General features: G+C 45.7%; 1 protein-coding gene and 1 pseudogene across 2 annotated transcripts in view; one reads left to right on the top strand and one right to left on the bottom strand.

Moving 5' to 3' along the window:
* The first annotated feature begins 244 nt into the window (after positions 1-244).
* LOC148012002 (SEC-C motif protein) overlaps positions 245-21,988 on the top strand; it is a 33,593-nt gene continuing 11,849 nt past the window's right edge. The window contains exons 1-4 of one of the 2 annotated variants that reach the window (XM_087669626.1): positions 245-502; positions 5,450-5,592; positions 5,684-5,845; positions 5,930-6,045. In XM_087669626.1, the coding sequence (XP_087525752.1) occupies positions 286-502; positions 5,450-5,592; positions 5,684-5,845; positions 5,930-6,045 (638 nt within the window). In that variant the 5' untranslated portion in view covers positions 245-285. Of the gene's footprint in view, positions 503-5,440; positions 5,593-5,683; positions 5,846-5,929; positions 6,046-21,988 lie in introns of both variants that reach the window. The other variant, XM_087669625.1, reaches the window with a different exon arrangement.
* Positions 9,951-11,910, bottom strand: LOC148012003 (uncharacterized; annotated as a pseudogene).

Genomic DNA, 21,988 nt, shown 5'->3' with positions numbered 1-21,988 from the left:
TCATTGCATTGTAGTGCTTTATCTTGTAGGGGAGATGCACATGCATTTCTTTAATATATTTCATGCACACATTTTTTTAAAAAAAGAGGAAAATAAAAAAAATTAGTATCCATAAGGGTGCCTCACACTAGTCTAATAATGTGTCAAAAATAATATGTATTTGGAGTTTGATTTTGGACCAAAAAGGAGGAAAAAGGAAATATGTATATATTAGAGTTTTATTTTAATCGTGGAACAAAAAAGGAGTAAACGATTGTGCCAACTGTCCAGACTTGAGCTTTGGCCATGAGCCTGCTTCATCGCCTGTCGACGAGGCACCTGCGGTCGTCAGCATCGAATGCTGGGAGCCCTTGGAGGATCCTCAGAAGGGAGCTGGCAGCTGGCGCAGACGATGGCAGCAGCGATTCTTCTTCAGGCATGTTAAATTCTTGGATGAACAAGCTCAAAGGCGTCTTCCAGGGCAAGACTTCCCCAGAGGAACCTGCGAGCTTCAATCTCTTGAGTAATTTCTCAGTCTGCTGTAGCATCTCATACTTACTCGATTATTACTGCCTAGCGCAGTGTTCATGGAAAAACATGCTTGTTATTGTCAAGTGTAGTGTTCAAGAAATGACTTTTTTTTTTGTAGCAGATCTTTAACATAAGATGTTGGAGGGATTTTTGAATCAAATCACATGTATTTGCCATTTCTATAACTAACATTTCGGTGAATTTAACGGATTTTAACTTCTCTAGATTTCGAAGGTGTTTTTGGGATACTCACAATTCACCTTACATCAAACCTTGGTTTTCCATGAACATTGGCCTAGTGCTTACAGAAGATTTCTCTTGAATTCAACCTTGGGTTGCTCCAAACATCCTTATACATTCACCCTTTAAATGGATTATATAACTTGTGCTCCATTTTGGAAGTTCAAAAACGTAAATGGTGGCGTAGGGCTTATATTGTGATTCATGAAGATGTGTTAGTGTTTGTAGAGAAATCAATTGGAGTCTACAAATGCAACTAGCACATAGTAAACTCAAAGAAGAAAATGATAATAATGAATACTAAATGAATGAATGAATGAATGAAAGAAATGAAGTACAAATGAAGGAGCTCAAGGAGTGGAGACCAATACATAGTGAACTCAGTTAAGAATCAATGCAAAAGGAAAAGAAGAAGAAACTGGTCAATAAATGGATGCTAAATGAATGAATGAATGAAAGGAATGAAGTGCAAATGATGGAGATCAGGGAGCTAATATTGCTTCTCTCTTTTAGGAGTAGACTAAGGGAGAGTGTTGTTGTTTGAGAATGAATCCGAATCCAAAGTGCAACAAACTGCTAATGACGGAGTCAAAATCTTATGTAGAGAGCTCAAAATGGCATGGAGATGGGGTTGCTCTCTCAGGCTATTTGGACTCGGATGGCTACATTGATACCCATAGATCCACAACAAGCTATGCCTTCTCCCTCAGATCTAGTACCATTTCTTGGAGCAATAAGAAGTAGCCTACAGTTGCCCTTTCTTTGATGGAGGTAGTGTACCTTGCATTGTGCTCCACTTTTCAGGAGGTAGTATAGCTTTGATGCATGTTAGCATTTTTATAGGAAGCACTTGGTCTTTTGCGTTGGTAGCTTTGGCTCTTATAAAGAACCCATTGTTTCATGCTAGCATGAAATGCATCCAGGTTAAGTATCATGATGTTCAAGAGTGCATCTTGGCGGGTGGTCTACTTCCCCATGGACAATGCTGTAGACATTCTCATGGGGTCCTTCCATTGCATCGATAGCCTTGGCTCTCATAAAGAATCCATTGTTTTATGCTAGCATGAAACACATCTAGGTCAAGTATCATGATGTTTGAGAGTGCATCTTGGCAGGTGAGTTGGAGCCGGTCTACTTTCCCATGAAGGACAATGTTGTAGACATTCTCATGGGGTCCTTCCATTGCCTTCTATGCTCCAATTTGGCCTTTAGCCACTCCCACAATCTAAGAAGGGGTGTTAGCATTCTTTGTGCCTTTCTATGTTAGCTGCTGGTTGTTAGCTATTGGTTGTGAGCTCTATTGAGATGGGGGATGCTATTCACGTACATGTGTTTTCACACTTGTTTGTTGTGGCGATCAGCTCATACTGTAGGCGACTGCATTTTCTTTATTATTTTATGTAATTGTTGATATTTTTTGCACTCCACAATAATCAACTGGTTTTTGGGTTATTTGGCCATATATAGCTTGCTCCTTAGTTGGCTGGTCATTATCACTAGTAGGTTTCTAGCGCACTCCAACATTTGGGTTACTTCTCCGTCTTTTGGTGCTGCCATTTGTCATTAACTTGATTAGGTGCTCTCATTGACGCCTTGGGCTGTGTGCAGGAACTGATCTGTCCTCCTTTCTATTCACAACTTTACTCAATTATTTGAATTCAGTATACGCATGAGATATTATGTATATATAAATAAATATTCCAATGTGGCAGAGTATACAAAATTTTTTGGCCTTCCAAGATATTATGGCACTGTAGCACTCATTACAAACCTTGCATCATTAATCTAGTAAACTATGGCGGAGTCCCCTTGCCGTGTCGAAGCCGAATGATAAAGTTCATGTCTTTATCTGTGATTGTGACACACTTTGCATGGATGGCTGCAAGCTGTGTATTATCGAACAAGTCGATGAGAAACCCCTATGTTTAAAAAAATAAAACGAAAGTCCTTTAAAAAAAAGATAGCCTAGTGTGTGTCCATTTGCCTTTGTAGGACTTAGTAGGCCATTGGCTAGCCGATGAGCACCCTTTGTTTGATGCTCTGTCCTCTATGGGATGAATGCTTGGGCTCCCTTGGTAAGATATCCATCACCTTTGTAGTCTTGGTAGGTCACTCGGTGGTAGTTGACATGCACCCTTTGCCCGATTTCCTGGTTGTTTTGGGGGGAGATGGCTTGGGGAAAAGAAACGAAAAAGGGCCTGGGCTTGTTTGTCATTCCTTTTTTATTCCAGTTTTGGGCCTGAGAGGGATGTTGAGCTAAATTATCATTAACTTTAATTGAGCTGCCCCAAAACTCAAGTTAGTTAATGAATTTTAACTATTCTTTTAAAATGGGAGCGTTTGAGAGAGTTTCAATGTCCCACATGTAAACCCTAATTTGGGAGGCCCCAAACTTTTTATAAATAGACAACTTGCCCTCCCATTCGGTCAATCTCGTTTTTGCAGTTTGTAAGTGCTAGAGCTTCGCTGCCCACATCCCGTTCGTGGAGGACATCTCAGCCAATGTTGTCCCAACCTGTCGATCATCCATTGGCGCTTGTTTCTCAGTCTCTCCATGCAGATTTGGACTGTTTTAGCCATCAATTTCTGGTGTCTAGCCTTAACGACTATTGCTGCATACTCTCCCTATTGTCACTAGCTACGTGGCAGCATCTACTGCATTTGGACCTGCTCATGTGGCAATGCCCATTGCAATTGTAGCAATTGTTGCGTTTTGGTCTACCAGGTGTCGTGTAGCCTACCACGTCATCACCAGCTGTTGCATTTGCAATTTTATCTCTCGTCTTTGCTTAATTTGAGATCCGGTATCTATTGTCACGTTTGTTGCTGCCAGACATCTTGGAGGTTGCCTTGTTGTATTTCGGGATCCATTGGAGTATGACACTCTCTAGTACTTTTGCTTAGTCTTGGAGACACGAGAGTTCGGGGTACAATATTCATTCATTGCATAGCATGTGCCTTGAAGGTGCTTGGTTTGGGGGATGAATCCCCATAACTTGTGCATCTCCACTGCTCGGTTGTGCAAAAGTAGAGGGCCTAAAGGACTAAGATGTGCTGATGTTTGAGGGCCTCCTTTGTGTGTTGTATGGTGCTACTGATAGAGGTGCGAACGATGGTGTGAATGAAGGTGCAGTGGAAGGAAAGGGTGAGATGTGTGGGATTCGGAATTGTGTTGTAGATGGAGTTGAAGTGAATGTAGTGGATAGACTTTGTGTGTTTGTAGAAAATTGAAATGTAATAAAGGATTTTATGAAGATGAAGCCCCATAATCAAACTTACTAGAAGAAGGAACATTGGAAGAATATTTACTTGATTTTTTCTTATAATCACCTCTTCTTGTGTTAACATACAACCTCCTCTTCAGGACTTAGTCTAGTGTCAACAAACTAACATTTATCTTTTGTATGACTTAATCGAGAATCCTACTTGAGAGTAGGAGCAAGGAAGGAATAGAATTTTCAACTTATTTAACTTTCATTGATGAACATGGAGTAGGATGCAAGAATGGTATGCAATCGGTTTTTTTGTCTCCAATTGGGGGCCCCATCCCACTAGGTGGTTCTGATGGTCCTACAAGATCTTTAGATTGTGCACATTTTCTAAAGGGATTTGGTCATAGTTACCTTCAAAAAGTTCTTGGGCCTTGATACATGAGAATCAAGCTGTATTTGACTTGAGAGATTTGATATGGTCGGTAAGTAGTTAGTTGTCTCTACCTGTGTTAGACTCTTTGGGAGCTAGTTGTGAATACCACCCCTATTCGGTCCTTGGCATACATTGACTTGGATATTGAATTGGTGAAGTGTTTGAAGTCATCTTCCCTCCTATGTTCTTACTTCTTCCAATGTCGAGCTTTTAGATCAAGGCTTAGGCATCTTCAATGAGTACCTTGCTTTGATACCAGGTAAAGAAATAGTTGGGCAAGAAAATAAACACAGTGTGTACAATAAAACAAAATGACAAATAGTAGAACTCAAAGATGAAGGGCAAATTAGAATTAAAGAGAAAGAATTCCGAAAACACACTATGCAAAGTGAATACAATAACCTTGTGTTAGTAGACACATTTGTCATGCACTATCATCTCTTGCCTATGAGCCTTAGTCTGAGTTAGATGGGGGCATTAGGGGCTTTGACATGTTTGTCATGTGTTTTGATGGAGGAGGCAGCTCTATTTAGAGCATGTATTTTTGCTTCCTTGAGCGTCGGAGTGTTCACACTGTGTTTAGCTAGTGTTCAGCTTCTGCATTGCTCAAGCACCTTGTTCCAGTACGATCAGCCTCAATCAAACTACCTAGGATCTTTTGATTTCATTTTTGAGCCCCAGACATGCTGGTTGGCCAGTTTTGATCTGGCTGATTGCATATTTTACCATTTTTAGAGTAGTCGGACAGATCTAGGGGTGGTTGGCTATATATAGCCCCCTCCACTAGTTGGTCATATCATTATCTTCCTTTTGCAAGTTGGTGCACACTTGGAGTGTGACATTATTCTCCATCATTCATAGGGGCTGCTTTCTGCACACTCTGTCTTTGTCACCGTCATTGTCTTCAGTGCTGTCATCTTTTTCCAGCCTGATCTGGTGCCCACAATGATGCTTTGGGCTGCGTGCAGGCTGTTTGAATGGATAATTTAACCAAGTACAGATGTTATGTACCTGTACAGCCATTAGCTAACTGAAATGTCAGCAGCTTTTGCAGATAGCATCAAGAAAGCACGGCATCTTGGAAATATCAGTCAGCTGTTTAAAGTTCCACTGGGGGGTGAGGGAAAAATTCTACAAACTTTAGAGAAAAGTGAGAATATATTGCGATCTCTTGCAAAGCATGATCCAACAGGGGAAGTATGTGTGTGTAATTTTGAAGTCAAAATGTTTACAGTTGCAGGAAGCTGAAAAGCTTTAACATAATCATGCTGGCTGGTAAATTTTTCAGCACTTGAGTTTCAAACAAAAAGAAGATGTAGCATCAGAATGCGGCTGCACTCTGGTAGATGTGAACAATGTGATTGGAAAATATGAAATGACAAAAGAGGGACATGCTAAGTTTAAAGAAGCGAAGGAGAAAGGAGTAACTCTACCCAAGTCATGGGAAGAGGCATGGCCATCTGCTGCTTCTGGTTATGAAGAATGTCAATCTTGAGCTCTGTGTCTTTTCTGACTCAGGGTGTTTGGCATGCAGATGCAAGAGTTCCTGGGTATCATTCCATGTCCAGGCGGTCCACGCAGTTCAAGCAAAAGTCCGGATATTGGAAGAAATTCTCCTTGTAGATGTGGATCTGGAAAAAAGTATAAAAGGTCAGTAAAAGGATGGTAATGAGTTTGTGGTTGAAGTTTTCGAAGGAGTTTGCCACAAGTGACTTTTTGAATGGTTGTATCAAGTAAAATCCATGTGTCTTTGTTTTCTTTGGAAATACATTTCTTTTTAGACAAGCGAAATGGAGACTATATCATGAGAAAATCTGTAATAACAAGGGCAGTATCAAATCTCAGCATTCTGGACAGGTAGAAGATGGAGCCACTCAAAACATCCTGGTTGAATATGTAAGGCCTCAAGGGATAAGAATGTGATGACTCAAGCTCCCAATCACCATTAGACCATGGAATGTTGACTGTCCTTGCCAGCGTTAGTCATTAGATGATTGGTCAAATACAAGATCCACCACCTCCTAGTGTATCAAACACAAGGGCTACCATTACTGCCATGAGTTATCCACCATCAGGTCTACACTCTCCACACTCTGGTTTTCATGAGATGTCTCCATGGTCTCGGAGTTGTTGCGATGGGAGTTCTTGACTTTTGTCTAGAATCAGAAATCTCCACCATAAGGGACATTGTCCAAGTGGCACCTTGTTACACGCACATTCTCATCATGTAGCATTACTCTTTGCATCTCTTTGTGAGCGACTTCGCTCTCTAATATAAATAATGAATAAATACAATGCTTAATGCAGCAAACACACTATGCAGGGTGAATATTGAACCTCGAACTCTCATGTCGTAGGAACCGGGGTAGAGAGGATGAGTAGAAGAGTGTGTTGTACTCTGACGGATCTCGAACCGTAGCAAGCAGCCTTCACGAATATCTGGCAGCAGCAAACACAGCTCTGTGATGGTCAGATCAGTGACAGATGGGCAGGCAGTGCAGTAGACAGTAAAATGCAGTAGTTGTTGCTGATGATGTGGCAGACAGTCAATGCATCTAATCGGCAAAATGCAGCAGCTAGGATGACTTGGCAGCACAGGCAATGATGCAGACTGCAAAATGCAGCCTCCAGTTGGTCATATAACACAAAACGCAGTAGATATGACACGTGGTAGTAGGTGATAGGTTCTAACAGGTGAAGATAGCAATCATCAGCCAGACAACAGCACGAGCATGCTAAAAACCAGTCGCCAAGAGCAACAGAGAGCTGGATAGTAGGTGCTTGATGATGGGCAGTAGCTCGAATTGAGTTATCCTCTGGGAACAAGGTGTGGATAGTAGAAAAATGAGATTAAGGCTGAGAGGTGGTCAGCTTGTCTATTTAGAGATGGATGGGTCCTCCCAAATTAGGGTTTGGCTCATGGGACCCAGATACTCTCTAGGTACACATTTCTATTAATGAAAGTTTGGTAATTTAATTAATGAAGCATGTTTTGGGGTTGTTTTAAATGGCTAATCAGTATATAATGCATTTTTAGCTCAAAATTGCCCACCACTCAGGCTTAACCTCGTTTTTCGAACTCGTAGGTGCATTATCTCTGCTATCCACACCCTGCACATTTCAATTCGAGTTGTTGCCCAGTCCATCATCGAGCACCTGATGTCCAATCTCCTCTTGCTCTTGGCGAGTGGTTTTCAGCTTGTTGGTACTGCTGTCCAGTTGGTGATTGCTGTCTACACCTATCAGATTCTACCATCTTTTGCCATGTGTCATATTTGTTGCGTTTGTGAGAGTGCATCGAAAGAAGGAACTCGAACACAGAGGAAGAGAGAGAGACAATTTGCAATAGAAGAAGAAAAGAAACCTGCATTGAACAAGGAACAAATGCTGAATACTGAAGGAGGACTGATCAGTCTCTACACACAGCCCACAGCGTCAATGAGGGCATCAGCTCAAGATGATGATGATGATGGCAGCATCGGAGGTGGAGGAAGATGACGGAGGCCGGGTGTGCATGTGTTGAAGAAGAAGAAAACTGAATGAGATCATTGACTGCCAAGTGGGAAATGACTATAAATAGCCAAAATATTCCAAAAATTAGCCGACCTGAAATATGGGGCCAAGATATGGCCGACCGGCATTTAATGTTGTTAAAAATGCCAAAAATGCTCAGAAAAATCCCAGAAAGGGTAGACAATGTCTGGCAAGTGACGTAGGCTAAAAAATGCAAAAACTTCTTGGGAAATGCACATAAAATCTGGAGTGGAGGAGAAAATGCACTGAAATGCAATAATCTGAGTGCTCTAGAATGAGCTACCTCCTCCATTAAAACAAGTGATAGAAAGGTTAGAGCTCCTAAAGTCCTCATTTTGACTCAGATTGAGGCTCGCAAGCAGGAGATGATAAGACATGAGAAACATGACTGCTAACACCCCCTCTCAGGTGGCAAGAGGAATGCCAATATCGATGAAGTTCATCGATAAAAACTGTTGATGAAGAGCTCCTCACGATCCTAGAAAACCCCCTCTGAAACACTAGGGGCTAGGGAATCCACAGCTGCATCACCAAAATCGTCCCCCTCTAAAAGGAAGGGGGGATACGAGGGACCCATTGGAGGAGAGGGTGGGGGATGGGAAGAAACTTGTGGAAAAGATGGTGCACAGGTGGGAACGGGTATAGCAATAGACGATTGCCTCGGAGGACCCTACATAAGAGAAGGGAATGGAGCCTATAAAGCTTGCTCTCTTGCCAACCTGTCATGATAACAACCCCTGTAGAAGAATCCTCAGTACAAATAACCTGCTCGATCAAGACAACCCGGGTAACAAGCCTAGTGAGGCCATAAACTGAGAGGAGTAGAAAGCCCAAATCCAGAACATAAAGGGCCTGTGAAAGGGAGCTCGATGCGTGGTCAGAAATAAAAGCAAAGTGCCAACACCACAAATTGGCACTAAAATAATGTCACTAACAATGACAGAACCCTCAAAAGGGCATAGATCCTGCAACAAATCACCTCACATAGTGATATGACTAGAATAGGGTTGCCCCTGTACGTAGTATGGATTGATTTATATGGTACGGTCCATACGGTACGGTATGGTATACATTCTTATGATTTAGTATGAAAAAATAAACACTTTTTGTCCACTCTCCTTCAAGCCTACAACTTTCTTTTTATTTTTTTTCATTTCTTTTTTTTTCTTCTTTCTTTCTTATTTTTCTCTCCCCCAAACCTCTCTCTCTTTCTCTCTCAAGCTTCTTACACCCTCTTTTTCTCTCCAACCTCTCATCTCTTTCTCTTCCTCTTTCTTATTTCATGATGGAGATTCTAAGAGATGGACCACTCTAGCTAGATATCACACACACACACACACACAACCCCCCTCCCCCCCGTTACGAACCTTCATGGGACTTCATGGTAAAACCTGTCATAAGGAACAAAAAGGCACAGCGGAATGACACACAAGATATACCAATAAGGAATCTTTGTATTCATGATATCAAAAGGTACAACATTGAGGCACGTCTTAGGATTACACCCTCGTGACGCGGCACATATGAGGGTTCACCACTAAGCATAGGGAATCACACGTAAAGTGGAAACCAAGCTGAGCTTAGAGTCACAACTACTCCCTATATAGGTGTTTCTGGCTCTTAAGCCATGGTATAGCTACAAAGCCCATATCCTTACACCATAGTAGCAATGGAACGAGAAGGGGAACGGGAACGCAGGGTCCTAAGGGAACGAGAACGAAGCCCCAAGGGGAACGGGAACATAAGGGGAACGACTTGTACTATATATATGATTTATATATTTTAAACTATTCATTTATCCACCACGCCAACGTCGACCGCCTCATTGCGCTCTGGCAGTACTGCTACCCTGACAGCTAGCTTAGCGCCAACACCCTCTTTGAAAAACACATGCACAATTTGCAAAACATGATAGTCTTTTTCATAGATGAAAGGATGGTTACATTGAAACGGCACATAACTTATAAGATCCAATATAGATGATAATTTAGGATTATAGTACATGAAAGAGTCAAGAAGCATCAAGTAACAAGTATAGTTGACAAAATATGGCAACTTGGAATTTGAAAGTCTCTCAAAGTAACCATTGGATCATACATGGTTGCACTAGCAGCAAGACTATCCAAAAGACTATCATCCACATTGTCTAAGAGAGCCATATCATCATCAAAATCAGCATTTGCAAGTTCCAAAGCATCTTGATCATCGGCCATATGTGTAGGCATAGGTGTCTCCCCATCCTCATCATCAGAGGACTCTTCTTCATCAAGAGCTATAAACTTTTCTGCCTTGAGGGAAGCCACATCTGCAAGTAAGCGCAAGTTTGCACTGACAAATATCGAGTCATTCACTTGTTTTGTCCCAAACCTATTCCGCTTTTTAGATGCAACATGCCCAAATACACCCCATAGTTGCTCAATGGAGAGGAGCTTGCACCTTGAGACAAAATCCGCACTGCCAATGTCTGAAGCTCAGGTGTACGTGCCCCATAATCTTCCCACCACAAGGCAGCCCCAATCTTAAACCGATCTATTTGTGCATCAGCTGACCCAAACCTTCCTAACTTGTTTCTATAAAACCAAGTTGATCTTTCACCAATCTTCTCTTAGTATCAATGGGAACCAACCTAGAAAGCACTATGTCCCAACCCTGCATTACCTCTTCATCCTTCTCTTGACCACACCCTTGGAACTCTGGATCTAATACATATGTTGCTGCATGCGTAGGTGAGTGATAAGCATTCCATCTTGCCTAACTTAAATCTTGGACTTCTTGATACTTTGCATCATCCATACCAAGTTGTCCTAACTTCTCAATCATGCGATCTGCCCCCTCATAGACCTTTCCAATGCATGGCTCTCATCCATATGCAATTTGCATCAAGTGCATGATTGGCTTCATGACAATATTGATGCTTTTTAATTCATTCCAAAATGCATGGTCTTGTATGATGTTCTTCACTGCTATACCAGCCCTTGATCTAGGAGTAGCCCATCCCATCCACTCATTACTTACCACCAATTGCTTCAAGGGTAAGCTTACCTTCTCAAGTCTCTTTGTCATAAGAAAGTTATAGCCAAAGTGCGTCTCAGAGTACTTTAAGAGATCTTTTTTAGGTAATCTCCTGCGGAACTCACTAAGAATGAATTGGTGGCTTTGGATGAAACTGATTATATCCTTGCCCTTTTGGACGAAGGGATCAATCCATGACAAGCTACCAATGTCTTTCATCAAATTGCTCAAACAATGAGCAAAGCATGGGCTGAATGTGATGTGCGGATATCTCTCCTCAAGTCTCATACCTGCTGCCCTATTTGTTGCCTCACCATCAACAATAAACTGGATTACATTTTCAGCCCCAACTTTTTCAACACCTTCCGCCCATTCCTCCACAAGCTGATCTGCACTTTTTCCTGTACTTGAGGCATCATGTGAGGAAATGAATTGCATCTTTCCTCGGGAATAAGCAACCATCCCATCGATGGACCGTTTTCGAGTATCACTCCACCCATTTGCTATCAAAGAGACACCATTCTTCACCCAACATTCTTGCACAGTTGCCAAAGCACATTCAATTGCATCCTTTTCCTTTTGCAACAAAGTGGTACGCAGTGTCTCATATGATGGAGGCTTATAGGTTGGACCATACTTGGCAATCTCTTGGACCATCTCAAGGAAGTAGGGAGATCTTATAACATTGAATGCAACATGATCATGGTAGAAAAACCTTGCCACAGCTGCATCCATCCTATCCTTTTTACGAGGATCCCAAGATGTTCCCGAGGTTTGTTGCTTGCTGCATTTTCCATGATGGGATTGTGAGGATGCAAAAGTTCCAAGTCCCCCATACATGGCTCCATCACCCATGACTATATCATCAGCTTGTCCATGAAAAAAAGATGCATCAATTGCTTGCTTTTTCCTTGCACATGCTTTGTCTTCTTCACTTGGGTACTTTGCCAAGAGCTGCCTTCACATTTTGGGTGTTGCATAAGACCCCGACATTGGGCTCCTATAGCTCCAGCATTGTCATTCTTCTTTGCTTCTGTCCTATGGCCACCATAGCCAGCCTGGACATACCTCTGATATAGGCCTGAGATCTCCCTCTACAGTTCAAATTAGCTTATGACCTCTTCTTGGAAGATGTTCCTCAACATTAGGCGCAACTCCCTATCACATTAATTGATGACATTATTGCTCTCTGGCCCCGGCATTGGAGAAATCGACTGCACCGTCCTGATCTGCGCCCGATCTGATTTCGTCACTCTGACTGCCCTGCGCGCGACGCAATCATGACGAGTGCTATAGGGCTTTGACAGCCCATGAAGTTGTTAGCAGAGTATTTGTCAGCTCATGTGTGAGTCTGAGCTTGATCTGGGCTGGGCATTTTGATTAGGTATTTTAGGTTTTTTTCTGGTGTGGCATTTTATGCCATTGGGGCATTTTTATGCACCAGTCGGCCAGCATTAATGCTGTCCGACCAGCATTATTGCTCCCCACTTTTTCAGCCTATTTATACTCAGTGGCTCCTCCTCAGTCAGTCACTTCATTTCACCATCTGCAGACTCTGTGGAGAGAGGAGCCAGTGCCAGTGCCCACGCAGCCAGTGACTCACTGTTGTATGCGACTGTCTCGTGTTCAGATATATGGATTCCATTTCCCGTGCATACATCTGAGTTCTCATCTGTATCGTGTTTTTTTCTTTTCTCTTTTTGTCTTGTGTTTCAGCAGTTTATTTCAGCACATGTTTATGCTTCCACCGCTGCTCCACTTCTGACATGGTATCAGTTTTTAGGATGTGTGTTTCTGCTATGTTTTATTGCTGATTTCAGGACTGTTTTGTACCCCTGCTGATCAAACGACTGCTGTCGCAGCGAGGCCACTTGTTTTGGGGCTGTTTTCAGCCTGCGTTTTTTGCAGTTTTGCCATCGCCTGCTGCCTACGCACCCTCTGCTGCCTGCGTTTTTCATCTGCAGCTGCTGGCGACAGTTTTCTACTTGTTTTTCTCCAGTTTACAGCCTGCGTTTTGCTGATTCAGCATCTCTCGTGGCTGGGTGACTGTTACTTCAGGCCGTTTTTGCTGTTTTTGGCAGTTTTTGACTGATTTTTTAACTTTCTGCAGCAGATTTTGTCTTCTATTGATCAGATTTTGGGTTATATTGCATGTGAACTCTCATTTTCTATAGTCTGTGCTTGTGTTTTGGCTGTGTTTTCTCTCTACATTCCATCTCTTCTCTACTTCTCTTCTTATCCTCTCCATATGGCTCCTCCGTGTACTTCCACTGATGATAAGTTACATGGACCTGATTATCTCACATGGAGTGCTGTCATAAAAGCTTGGTTTGTGCAGAAGCGGCTATGGTACATCGTCTGTGGAGCTATTGCTCGACCTCTCCGTCCTTTTCCTCTTCCTGAAGACTTTGATGAGGACAACCCTGAGGAAGCGGTGCTCACATGGGACTCGGACGATGCCCGTGCTTACTCGGCGTTGCTTTGGTGTATTTCTAAAGCGGTCTTACGGGCGGTTACCTCCTGTAGGACATCTCCTGAAGTATGGCAGAAGTTGCAGCAGATGTATGAGGCACCTTCCACCATGCGGGCCGTCACACTTTATGGCCAGATCCAGCAGATGAAGTTTGAGCCGAAAGATACTATTCAGTCTTTTCTTCTTCGTGTTACGCAGGTACAGGACCAACTTCGGCACATGCAATCTGCTCTTTCCGAGGTGCATCTTGTCGGGACGGTCCTCTACAAGCTCCCTCCGGAGTTTGATGGAGTGGCCAATGCTTTGCGGGCGCAGACATCATCGACTCCTGTCAGTTTTACACATATGACCTCGATGCTTCTTGAGCATGAGGCATCCTTGAGATTACAGGGGCGGCTTCCGGCACATTATGGAGGTGAGGCTTATGTAGCTTCAGAGAGGGGTAGCAGGCAGAAGAAGTCGAAGGCCCAGTGTTACCACTGTGGCAAGAAGGGACATTTGCGGAAGGACTGCAAGAAGTTAGCGGCTTCCAGGAAGAAGGAGCAGAAGACGAAGCGGGATGCTGACTCTACCGATGAGTCCTCTCCTTCATCAGACTCCGACTCCGATCCTCCGACCAAGGTGAAGTCTAAGGCGCGGAAGGGATCCTCTTCTTTGGATCGTGGGAAGGGCTTGGTGGCCCCTTCCTCGGCTGCTTTCTAGTGGTGGTGATGAGGTCATCCCTCACGACTCTCTTGTGCCAGAGAGGGCGTGTGAGCGGGTGTTCAGATGGGGCACCTGCACCTCATCTATACTTTTATACAGGTGCACAGGTTCCAGAGAGGGACATCCCTGACGCATCGACTTCAGTCTGGCGGAATCAAATCCTGGCGCTGGGATTGACATCCAGGTTCATGATGAGCTGGTCATCTGACAGAGAGTGGGAGGCTTTCGTCTGGAGCTCACATGAGGGGACACTTTGGCGGTCTGGCCGAAGGCGGGGAATCCATGGTCACCTATGTTCAGAGGCATTTTTGACAGGATGGTCTTGTATGCTCCTGCGAGACATTGGTGATGGACACAGAGACATGCTATGCTCTTCTCTATTTTCAGGTGTTTGGTACGATCGACATCGACATCAGGTTCTCTCCGAGGCACCTTGGTGGTGGCTTGATCACCCACTGCTTGGGTATCCTGTTAGCCTGCTCTTCTTCAGTCTCAGTCTGTCATCTCCTGGTTGTGAGCTCCTGTCAGAGTCTGACAGGAGACAGAGGAGCTCTGTCAGGACAGTTTTGTGGCTGCTCTAGGCAGCATACAGTCCTGGGTTTGTTCCAGCCCAAACTGGGCTGTTTTTTGCCCTGACTGCCCATTTTTCTGGACAGTCGGACCAGTTCTGGTCAGTCGGACCAGTTCTGGTCAGTCGGACCAGATCTGGCCATAGTCGGCCAGATCTGGCTGGTCGGCCAGTTTGCTGGCTGGGGGCTATTTATAGCAGCCCCCCCAGTCAGTCCAGTATTCACTCTCTGCAGGTACAACACTGCTCCCTCCGTCTCCGTCTCCGGCATTGGTACTGCCTCTGCTTCCAGTCTGTCCTGGTTCCCTCACTGACGCTCCGGGCTGCGTGCAGGGACTGTTCTGTCCATTCCAGTGTATTCAGCATTCATCTCAGTCAGTGCAGACTTTCTTCCTTCATTCTCTGCTTCCTCTCTCCTCTCCTCTGTGTTCGTGTTCTTCTTTTGCTGCGCACTCTCACATGGTATCATCGCCTGATTGAGAGCACGGAGGACGAGAGAAATACCTTACTGCTGCTGCCCACAGTTCCACAACAGCCAGGCGACTGCATCAGGAGACTGTTCAGCCTGCGTTTGCTGTCCACGCTGACTGCAGAGGCTGCCACGTCATCCAGCGACGCAGCAACCCTGCGTTTGCAGCCAGGCGGCCTCTCCTGCTGCTGGGCGACCTTCCTACAGGCTGCGTTTTGCTGCTCTGCAGGTCGCTTCCACCCCAGGCTGCTCCTTTCCTGCTGGCGACCTTTGGCCGGGCTATTTCCTGGTGCTGGTGGTCTCTTTTCTGGTGTTCGACATCAGATCTATTTGCGTTTTGCAGATCCAGGTGTTTGTAGGCACTCTCTGCCTGCGTCTTGGTGGTTGGTGACCACATTGCTGGTCCTATTTCGTCAGCGGCACAACTTTCTTTGGTATTTTGCAGATTGGAAGATGTCTTACCAGTTTTCAGGCTTTGCAGACTCAGAGGATGAGCTTCTTTCTCATCATTCCTCTGAGCGGAGGCGGGACTATCGTGAAGTTCGACATCGGGAAGACCCTCCTCGCACTCGTCCTTCTTCAGTCCATGCATCTCAGAGGGTTCCATCTACCGCGAAGGTTTCTTTAGTGAAGACTGCTTCAGATGTGCGGATGCCTTCCTTGATTCCCTCTATACAGGTGCCGATTCTCCCTTCCTTTCCGAAGGAAGACAAGTTGGATGGTTCCAACTACTCCCTATGGTCATGCAAGGTGGCTTGCATCCTTGATACCTTTGATCTGTGGGAGCTTGTTTCTTCGCCCATCGACCGACCCCCCGTGGATTCGTCCGATGGCACTTCTATGGACCGTGCAGCCTTATGGGATAGGCTCAACTCTCGAGCCCGTTCCTTTCTTTTTATGAGTCTACATGATTCTGTTCTTGTACATGTTCACAGGTTAAAGACCGCGGCGGAAGTGTGGACGAAGCTTGCGTCTTTGTATCAGCACAAGACATTTGCCCACAAGATTTCCCTGGAGAAGAAGTTGCGGATGCTCAGTCTTGATGGTTCTTCTTCCATGAAGGAGCACATCACGAAGATGGAGGATATGCGAGGCGAGCTGGCCTCTCTTGGTCGTCTGATATCGTCTGAGGATATGGCGATGATTCTGTTGACTCAGCTGCCATCACCCCGTTATGATGTCTTCTACACCAGCCTCATCACTTCGAGGACCCGTGAGACTCTCCTATGGGAGGAACTTTCCCCGCTTGTCTTGGAGCATGACGAGCGACTAAAAGAGGTGGGAGCCAGTGGCTCCACCAAGGCATTTACGGCTGGCACAGGTGGTGGCAAGAAGAAGAAACAAAAGAAGGAGAAGGCCAAGAAGGAGGAGGACAAGAAGGATGCGAAGGAGAAGAAGCCCAAGTGTCCCCATTGTGGGAAGGACACTCATCCCGAGGAGAAGTGTTGGCAGAAGTATCCCCATTTGAAGCCTAAGGAGAAGGACTCGAAGGCGGCCCCAGCCACAACAGAATCTGCGTTTGTGCATCTCTTTGTTGAGGAAGACACTGCCCTAGCTTCTACCACACAGGAGAAGCCTTGGCTCGTCGACAGTGGAGCATCTTCACATATGACCTTCCGTCAGGATTGGCTTGAGGATCTTCGTTCCAGAGGGGGTACAGTCACCATTGGTGACAATTCTTCAGTTCCTGTTCATGGAGTGGAGACTTTACCTATGTTTTCTGACAGGCGGTCTTCCTCCGCCAAAGTTCTCTATGTGCCTGATTTGGGTTTTAACCTATTATCTGTGCATGGTCTTACTCAGTTAGGTACCCGAGTCATTTTTACTCAGGATGCAGTCACAGTGGAGGATGCTTCTACAGGTGATGCTCTCTGGACAGGTACACAGGAGGGTGGGCTTTATACGCTCACAGCCTTGGCTGCGCGGACTTCCCATGAGCTTGGGCTGCTCTGGCATGCTCGGTATGGTCATTTGAACCTTGATTCTCTTCGCCGGGCTTCCAGGAGGAAGATGGTGGAGGGACTTCCTGATTTCCCTCCTCTTCACACTTTGTGTCCTAGCTGCTTGAGGGGCAAGCAGCACCGGCAGCCTCACCCGCAGGTTGCTTCTAGGCGGGCTACTTCTCCGCTTAAGTTGGTTCATACCGACCTTTGCGGACCTATGGGCACGGCCTCCCTTGGGAAGGCCAAGTATTTGATGCTGATTGTGGACGACTTTAGTCGATATGTCTGGCCTTATTTCTTGGAGTACAAGAGCGAGGCGTACTCCCGTTTCTGTGAGTGGCAGGTGTTTGTGGAGACCCAAACAACTTCCAAGGTTCGTGGTGTTCGAGCTGATCACGGTGGAGAGTTCACTTCTCACCTTTTCTCTCAGTTTTGCAGGGATCATGGTATTCGGGTGGAGTATTCCCATCCGAACACACCATCAGAGAATGGTGTGGTGGAGCGTGCGAATCGGACCATGATTGAGATGGCCCGTTCTATGCTGGAGCATAGGAGTCTTCCTCATTTCCTTTGGGGTGAGGCGGTGGCTACAGCGGTGCATATACGCAACCGCTCTCCGACTTCGGCGTTACAGGACATGACTCCATATGAGGCTTTCTTTGGGAAGAAGCCTTCCGTGTCCCATTTTCGCATCTTTGGGTGCGATGCTTTTGTCCATGTGGACAAGAAGAAGAGGAAGACGAAGTTCGACTCTAAGTCGAGAAAGCTTATCTTCGTTGGTTATAGTACGACCACGAAGGGATATCGGCTCTACGACCCGACGACGCGGCAGGTTGAGGTGAGCAGGGATGTGATCTTTGATGAGGCTTCGGCCTCTGAGGATCCGATTGATGGTTCTATTTCAAATGTTTCTTCATCTTCGACGGACCCCCCCCCCCCCCCCCCCACCTTCTCTCCCTTCACTTCCTTCCAGGATTCCCCTTAGCACCCCCCCTATTCCTCCTCCTTTGGCTTCCCTTTCCCCTTTGGTGGATGTGCCTTCGTCTTCTACGAGCTCTTCTACCGCCACTTCGGGATCTTCACGGGATATACAGCCTTCTTCAGATGCGGAGGATCTACCTTCACTCGGTGAGGGGGAGTCCCTCTCCGATTTGGGTGCTTTACAGGTTCCGGAGACCCCCCGGTCTCCCTCACAGCAGCAGGAGTCTTTCAGGATTCCTTTATGGTATCGCCGGCTCATGCAGGATTCAGGTGTTACTCACTTTTCTGCTTCTTCTACAGGTCCACGTCGATCAGCCCGTTTACAGGCCCAACGGGACAGTTCACTATGTGTGAACTATGCTCTTATGTCACAGATTCTTCAGGATTCCGAGCCTTCCACTGTGGAGGAGGCTCTTGCACAGGATATTTGGAGACAGGCTATGCAGGCCGAGCTCGACTCCATCGAGCGAAACCATACGTGGGAGCTTGTACCGCGTCCCGCGAAACGGAAGGTGATTGGTGTGAAATGGGTCTTTAAGACCAAATATCTTGCAGATGGCTCCTTGGACAAGCATAAAGCTAGACTTGTTGCCAAGGGTTTTGCCCAACGTGCAGGGTTGGATTACTTTGAGACTTTTGCTCCTACAGCTAGGATGTCCACCATCCGAGTGCTTTTGGCTCTTGCTGCTCACCACCGTTGGCCTGTCTACCAGATGGACGTCAAGTCTGCTTTTCTGAATGGCGTTCTTGAGGAGGAGATTTATGTTTCACAGCCTCCTGGTTTTCTTGTGCAGGGGAAGGAGGATCATGTCTACAGGCTGCGGAAGGCTCTTTATGGCCTAAAGCAGGCTCCTCGTGCTTGGTACCAGCGGATTGACCGCTTCTTTCTACAGAGTGGCTTTGCGCGCTCCGCTTATGATCCCAACCTCTACTTACGGTTTGTGGATTCTCTTTCGGTGTTCCTCATCTTGTATGTGGATGATCTTATCATTACATGGAGCGACACTCAGCAGGTGGAGCATACACGGTCCATTCTACAGCAGGAGTTTGACATGACGGATCTAGGGATCCTTCACTTCTTTCTCGGTCTGGAGATCTATCAGATGGCACAGGGCATTTTTATCTCGCAGCACAGGTACATCTTCGAGCTTCTTTCGGAGTTTGATATGGCTGAGTGTCGGCCTATCTCATGCCCTATGGACCCTGAGTCCAAGCTTTTGACAGCTGGAGTTCCTCTTACCGATCCCACCCGTTACAGGTGCCTTGTCGGCTCTCTTATCTGGCTGCTTCACACTCGGCCGGATATCTCTTTTGTGGTGGCTTTATTGTCTTCCTTTATGCAGACTCCTACCCAGGATCACTGGCAAGCGGCCTTGCGGGTTCTTCGCTATTTGCAGGGGACTCGATCCTTTGGGATCATGTATGGAGATGGGATTACCCTTTCTGGATGGAGTGATTCTGATTGGGCAGGTGATGTGGATTCGCGACGATCCACTACAGGTTATGCTTTCACCCTTGGATCTGGTGCTGTCTCTTGGAGCAGCAAGAAGCAGCCTACTGTGGTACTTTCTTCTACAGAGGCTGAGTATCGGGCCCTATGTTCGACCGCTATGGAGGCAGTTTGGCTCCGTCGCTTACTCGCGAAGCTTGGCTTTTCCCAGACCGGACCTACGGAGCTGCGCGTGGATAACCAAAGTGCTCTTGCTCTGGCCAAGAACCCGGTGTTTCATGCTCATACGAAGCACATTGAGGTTCAGTATCACTATGTTCGCGAGCGGATCGTGGATTCGGAGCTGGTGGTGGTCTATTGTCCTACGGCGGCCAATGCAGCTGATCTCTTTACGAAGCCGTTGCCTCAGGCTTCTTTGCTTCATCACATGCGGTTCTTGGGTCTTCAGACTCTCCCAGGAGTTGAGAGGGGGTGTTAGCCTGCTCTTCTTCAGTCTCAGTCTGTCATCTCCTGGTTGTGAGCTCCTGTCAGAGTCTGACAGGAGACAGAGGAGCTCTGTCAGGACAGTTTTGTGGCTGCTCTAGGCAGCATACAGTCCTGGGTTTGTTCCAGCCCAAACTGGGCTGTTTTTTGCCCTGACTGCCCATTTTTCTGGGCAGTCGGACCAGTTCTGGTCAGTCGGACCAGATCTGGCCATAGTCGGCCAGATCTGGCTGGTCGGCCAGTTTGCTGGCTGGAGGCTATTTATAGCAGCCCCCCCAGTCAGTCCAGTATTCACTCTCTGCAGGTACAACACTGCTCCCTCCGTCTCCGTCTCTGGCATTGGTGCTGCCTCTGCTTCCAGTCTGTCCTGGTTCCCTCACTGACGCTCCGGGCTGCGTGCAGGGATTGTTCTGTCCATTCCAGTGTATTCAGCATTCATCTCAGTCAGTGCAGACTTTCTTCCTTCATTCTCTGCTTCCTCTCTCCTCTCCTCTGTGTTCGTGTTCTTCTTTCGCTGCGCACTCTCACATATCCATGGTTCTACTTGGTGGTTCTATGTTGTATAGTTTCTGATCCCTTTTCATTGTACTATTGTATTGTATCAGATCACTCATGATCTGAGAGAGGGTGTTAGCAGAGTATTTGTCAGCTCATGTGTGAGTCTGAGCTTGATCTGGGCTGGGCATTTTTATTAGGTATTTTAGGTTTTTTTCTGGTGTGGCATTTCATGCCATTGGGGCATTTTTATGCACCAGTCGGCCAGCATTAATGCTGTCCGACCAGCATTATTGCTCCCCACTTTTTCAGCCTATTTATACTCAGTGGCTCCTCCTCAGTCAGTCACTTCATTTGACCATCTGCAGACTCTGTGGAGAGAGGAGCCAGTGCTAGTGCCCACGCAGCCAGTGACTCACTGTTGTATGCGACTGTCTCGTGTTCACATATATGGATTCCATTTCCTGTGCATACATCTGAGTTCTCATCTGTATCGTGTTTTTTTCTTCTCTCTTTTTGTCTTGTGTTTCAGCAGTTTATTTCAGCACATGTTTATGCTTCCACCGCTGCTCCACTTCTGACAGAAGTAAGCTATCTTTCTATAAAAAAAGTTTTGAAAATCATCAAGTACAGCTCCTGCAATCTGCAAAAACCAGGCTCCTGTCTCAGAAACCCTAATTCCACCATAGCCAAAATCTCCCAAGCTCATTTTTCTTTCATTTTCTCACTCCTGCTACTAAACCAAGCTAAAGCCTACTAAATTTGAAGTTTCCAGCATCAAATCAAGGAGGGGAAGATTTGAATTTTGAAGATCTTGAAGAATTTTGCAGATTTGGAAGACTCAAGGAAGAAGATACAAACATAGTGTCCGTTGACACTCATCTAGTGCTCTTAGCACTTGTGTCTTGTGACAACCAACTCTTCTGCTGCTGAAATCTGAGAAATTGGTGCTGATTTGCTGCCTCAGCCATCCAACATGGGAAAAGACTCTCTAAATGCTCGGTTCAAGGGAGTCGGGTCTCACACCTGGCAAACCCGCATCAAGCTCATCTTGATGAAGAAGGGTCTCTGGGCCATCACAAATGGCAAAGAGAAGAAACCTTGAGATGCGGACGTTGCAGTTACTTGGCAGAAGAATGATGACAAGGCACAAGCCATCATTAAATTGGAATTGGATGACAGCTACATCCATCATGTGGATGCCTGTGACACGTCCCATGACACTTGGGACAAATTGGATATCTTATTTGGTGCACAGTTAATATCGTCTAAGTATGGTCTATTAATTGAATTTTTTCGACTTGATATGAAGCCTCATACATCCTCGGCATCCCATCTGAACTACATGGAAAGCCTGCTTACTCAACTTGCAGGGATAAAGCTAAAAATGGATGAAGATGTTTGTATTGGTGTCTTGTTAAAAAGTCTGCCTCTTGCCTATGATAATGTATCAACCACTCTAACCAATATGCCTGATCCA

This window comes from Lygodium microphyllum, chromosome 27, assembly GCF_053477565.2.
Source record: "Lygodium microphyllum isolate KBCC chromosome 27, Lygodium_microphyllum_v1.1.10, whole genome shotgun sequence".
In the NCBI taxonomy this organism is placed as follows: Eukaryota; Viridiplantae; Streptophyta; class Polypodiopsida; order Schizaeales; family Lygodiaceae; genus Lygodium; species Lygodium microphyllum.
This window is presented reverse-complemented; position numbering and strand designations above follow the sequence as displayed.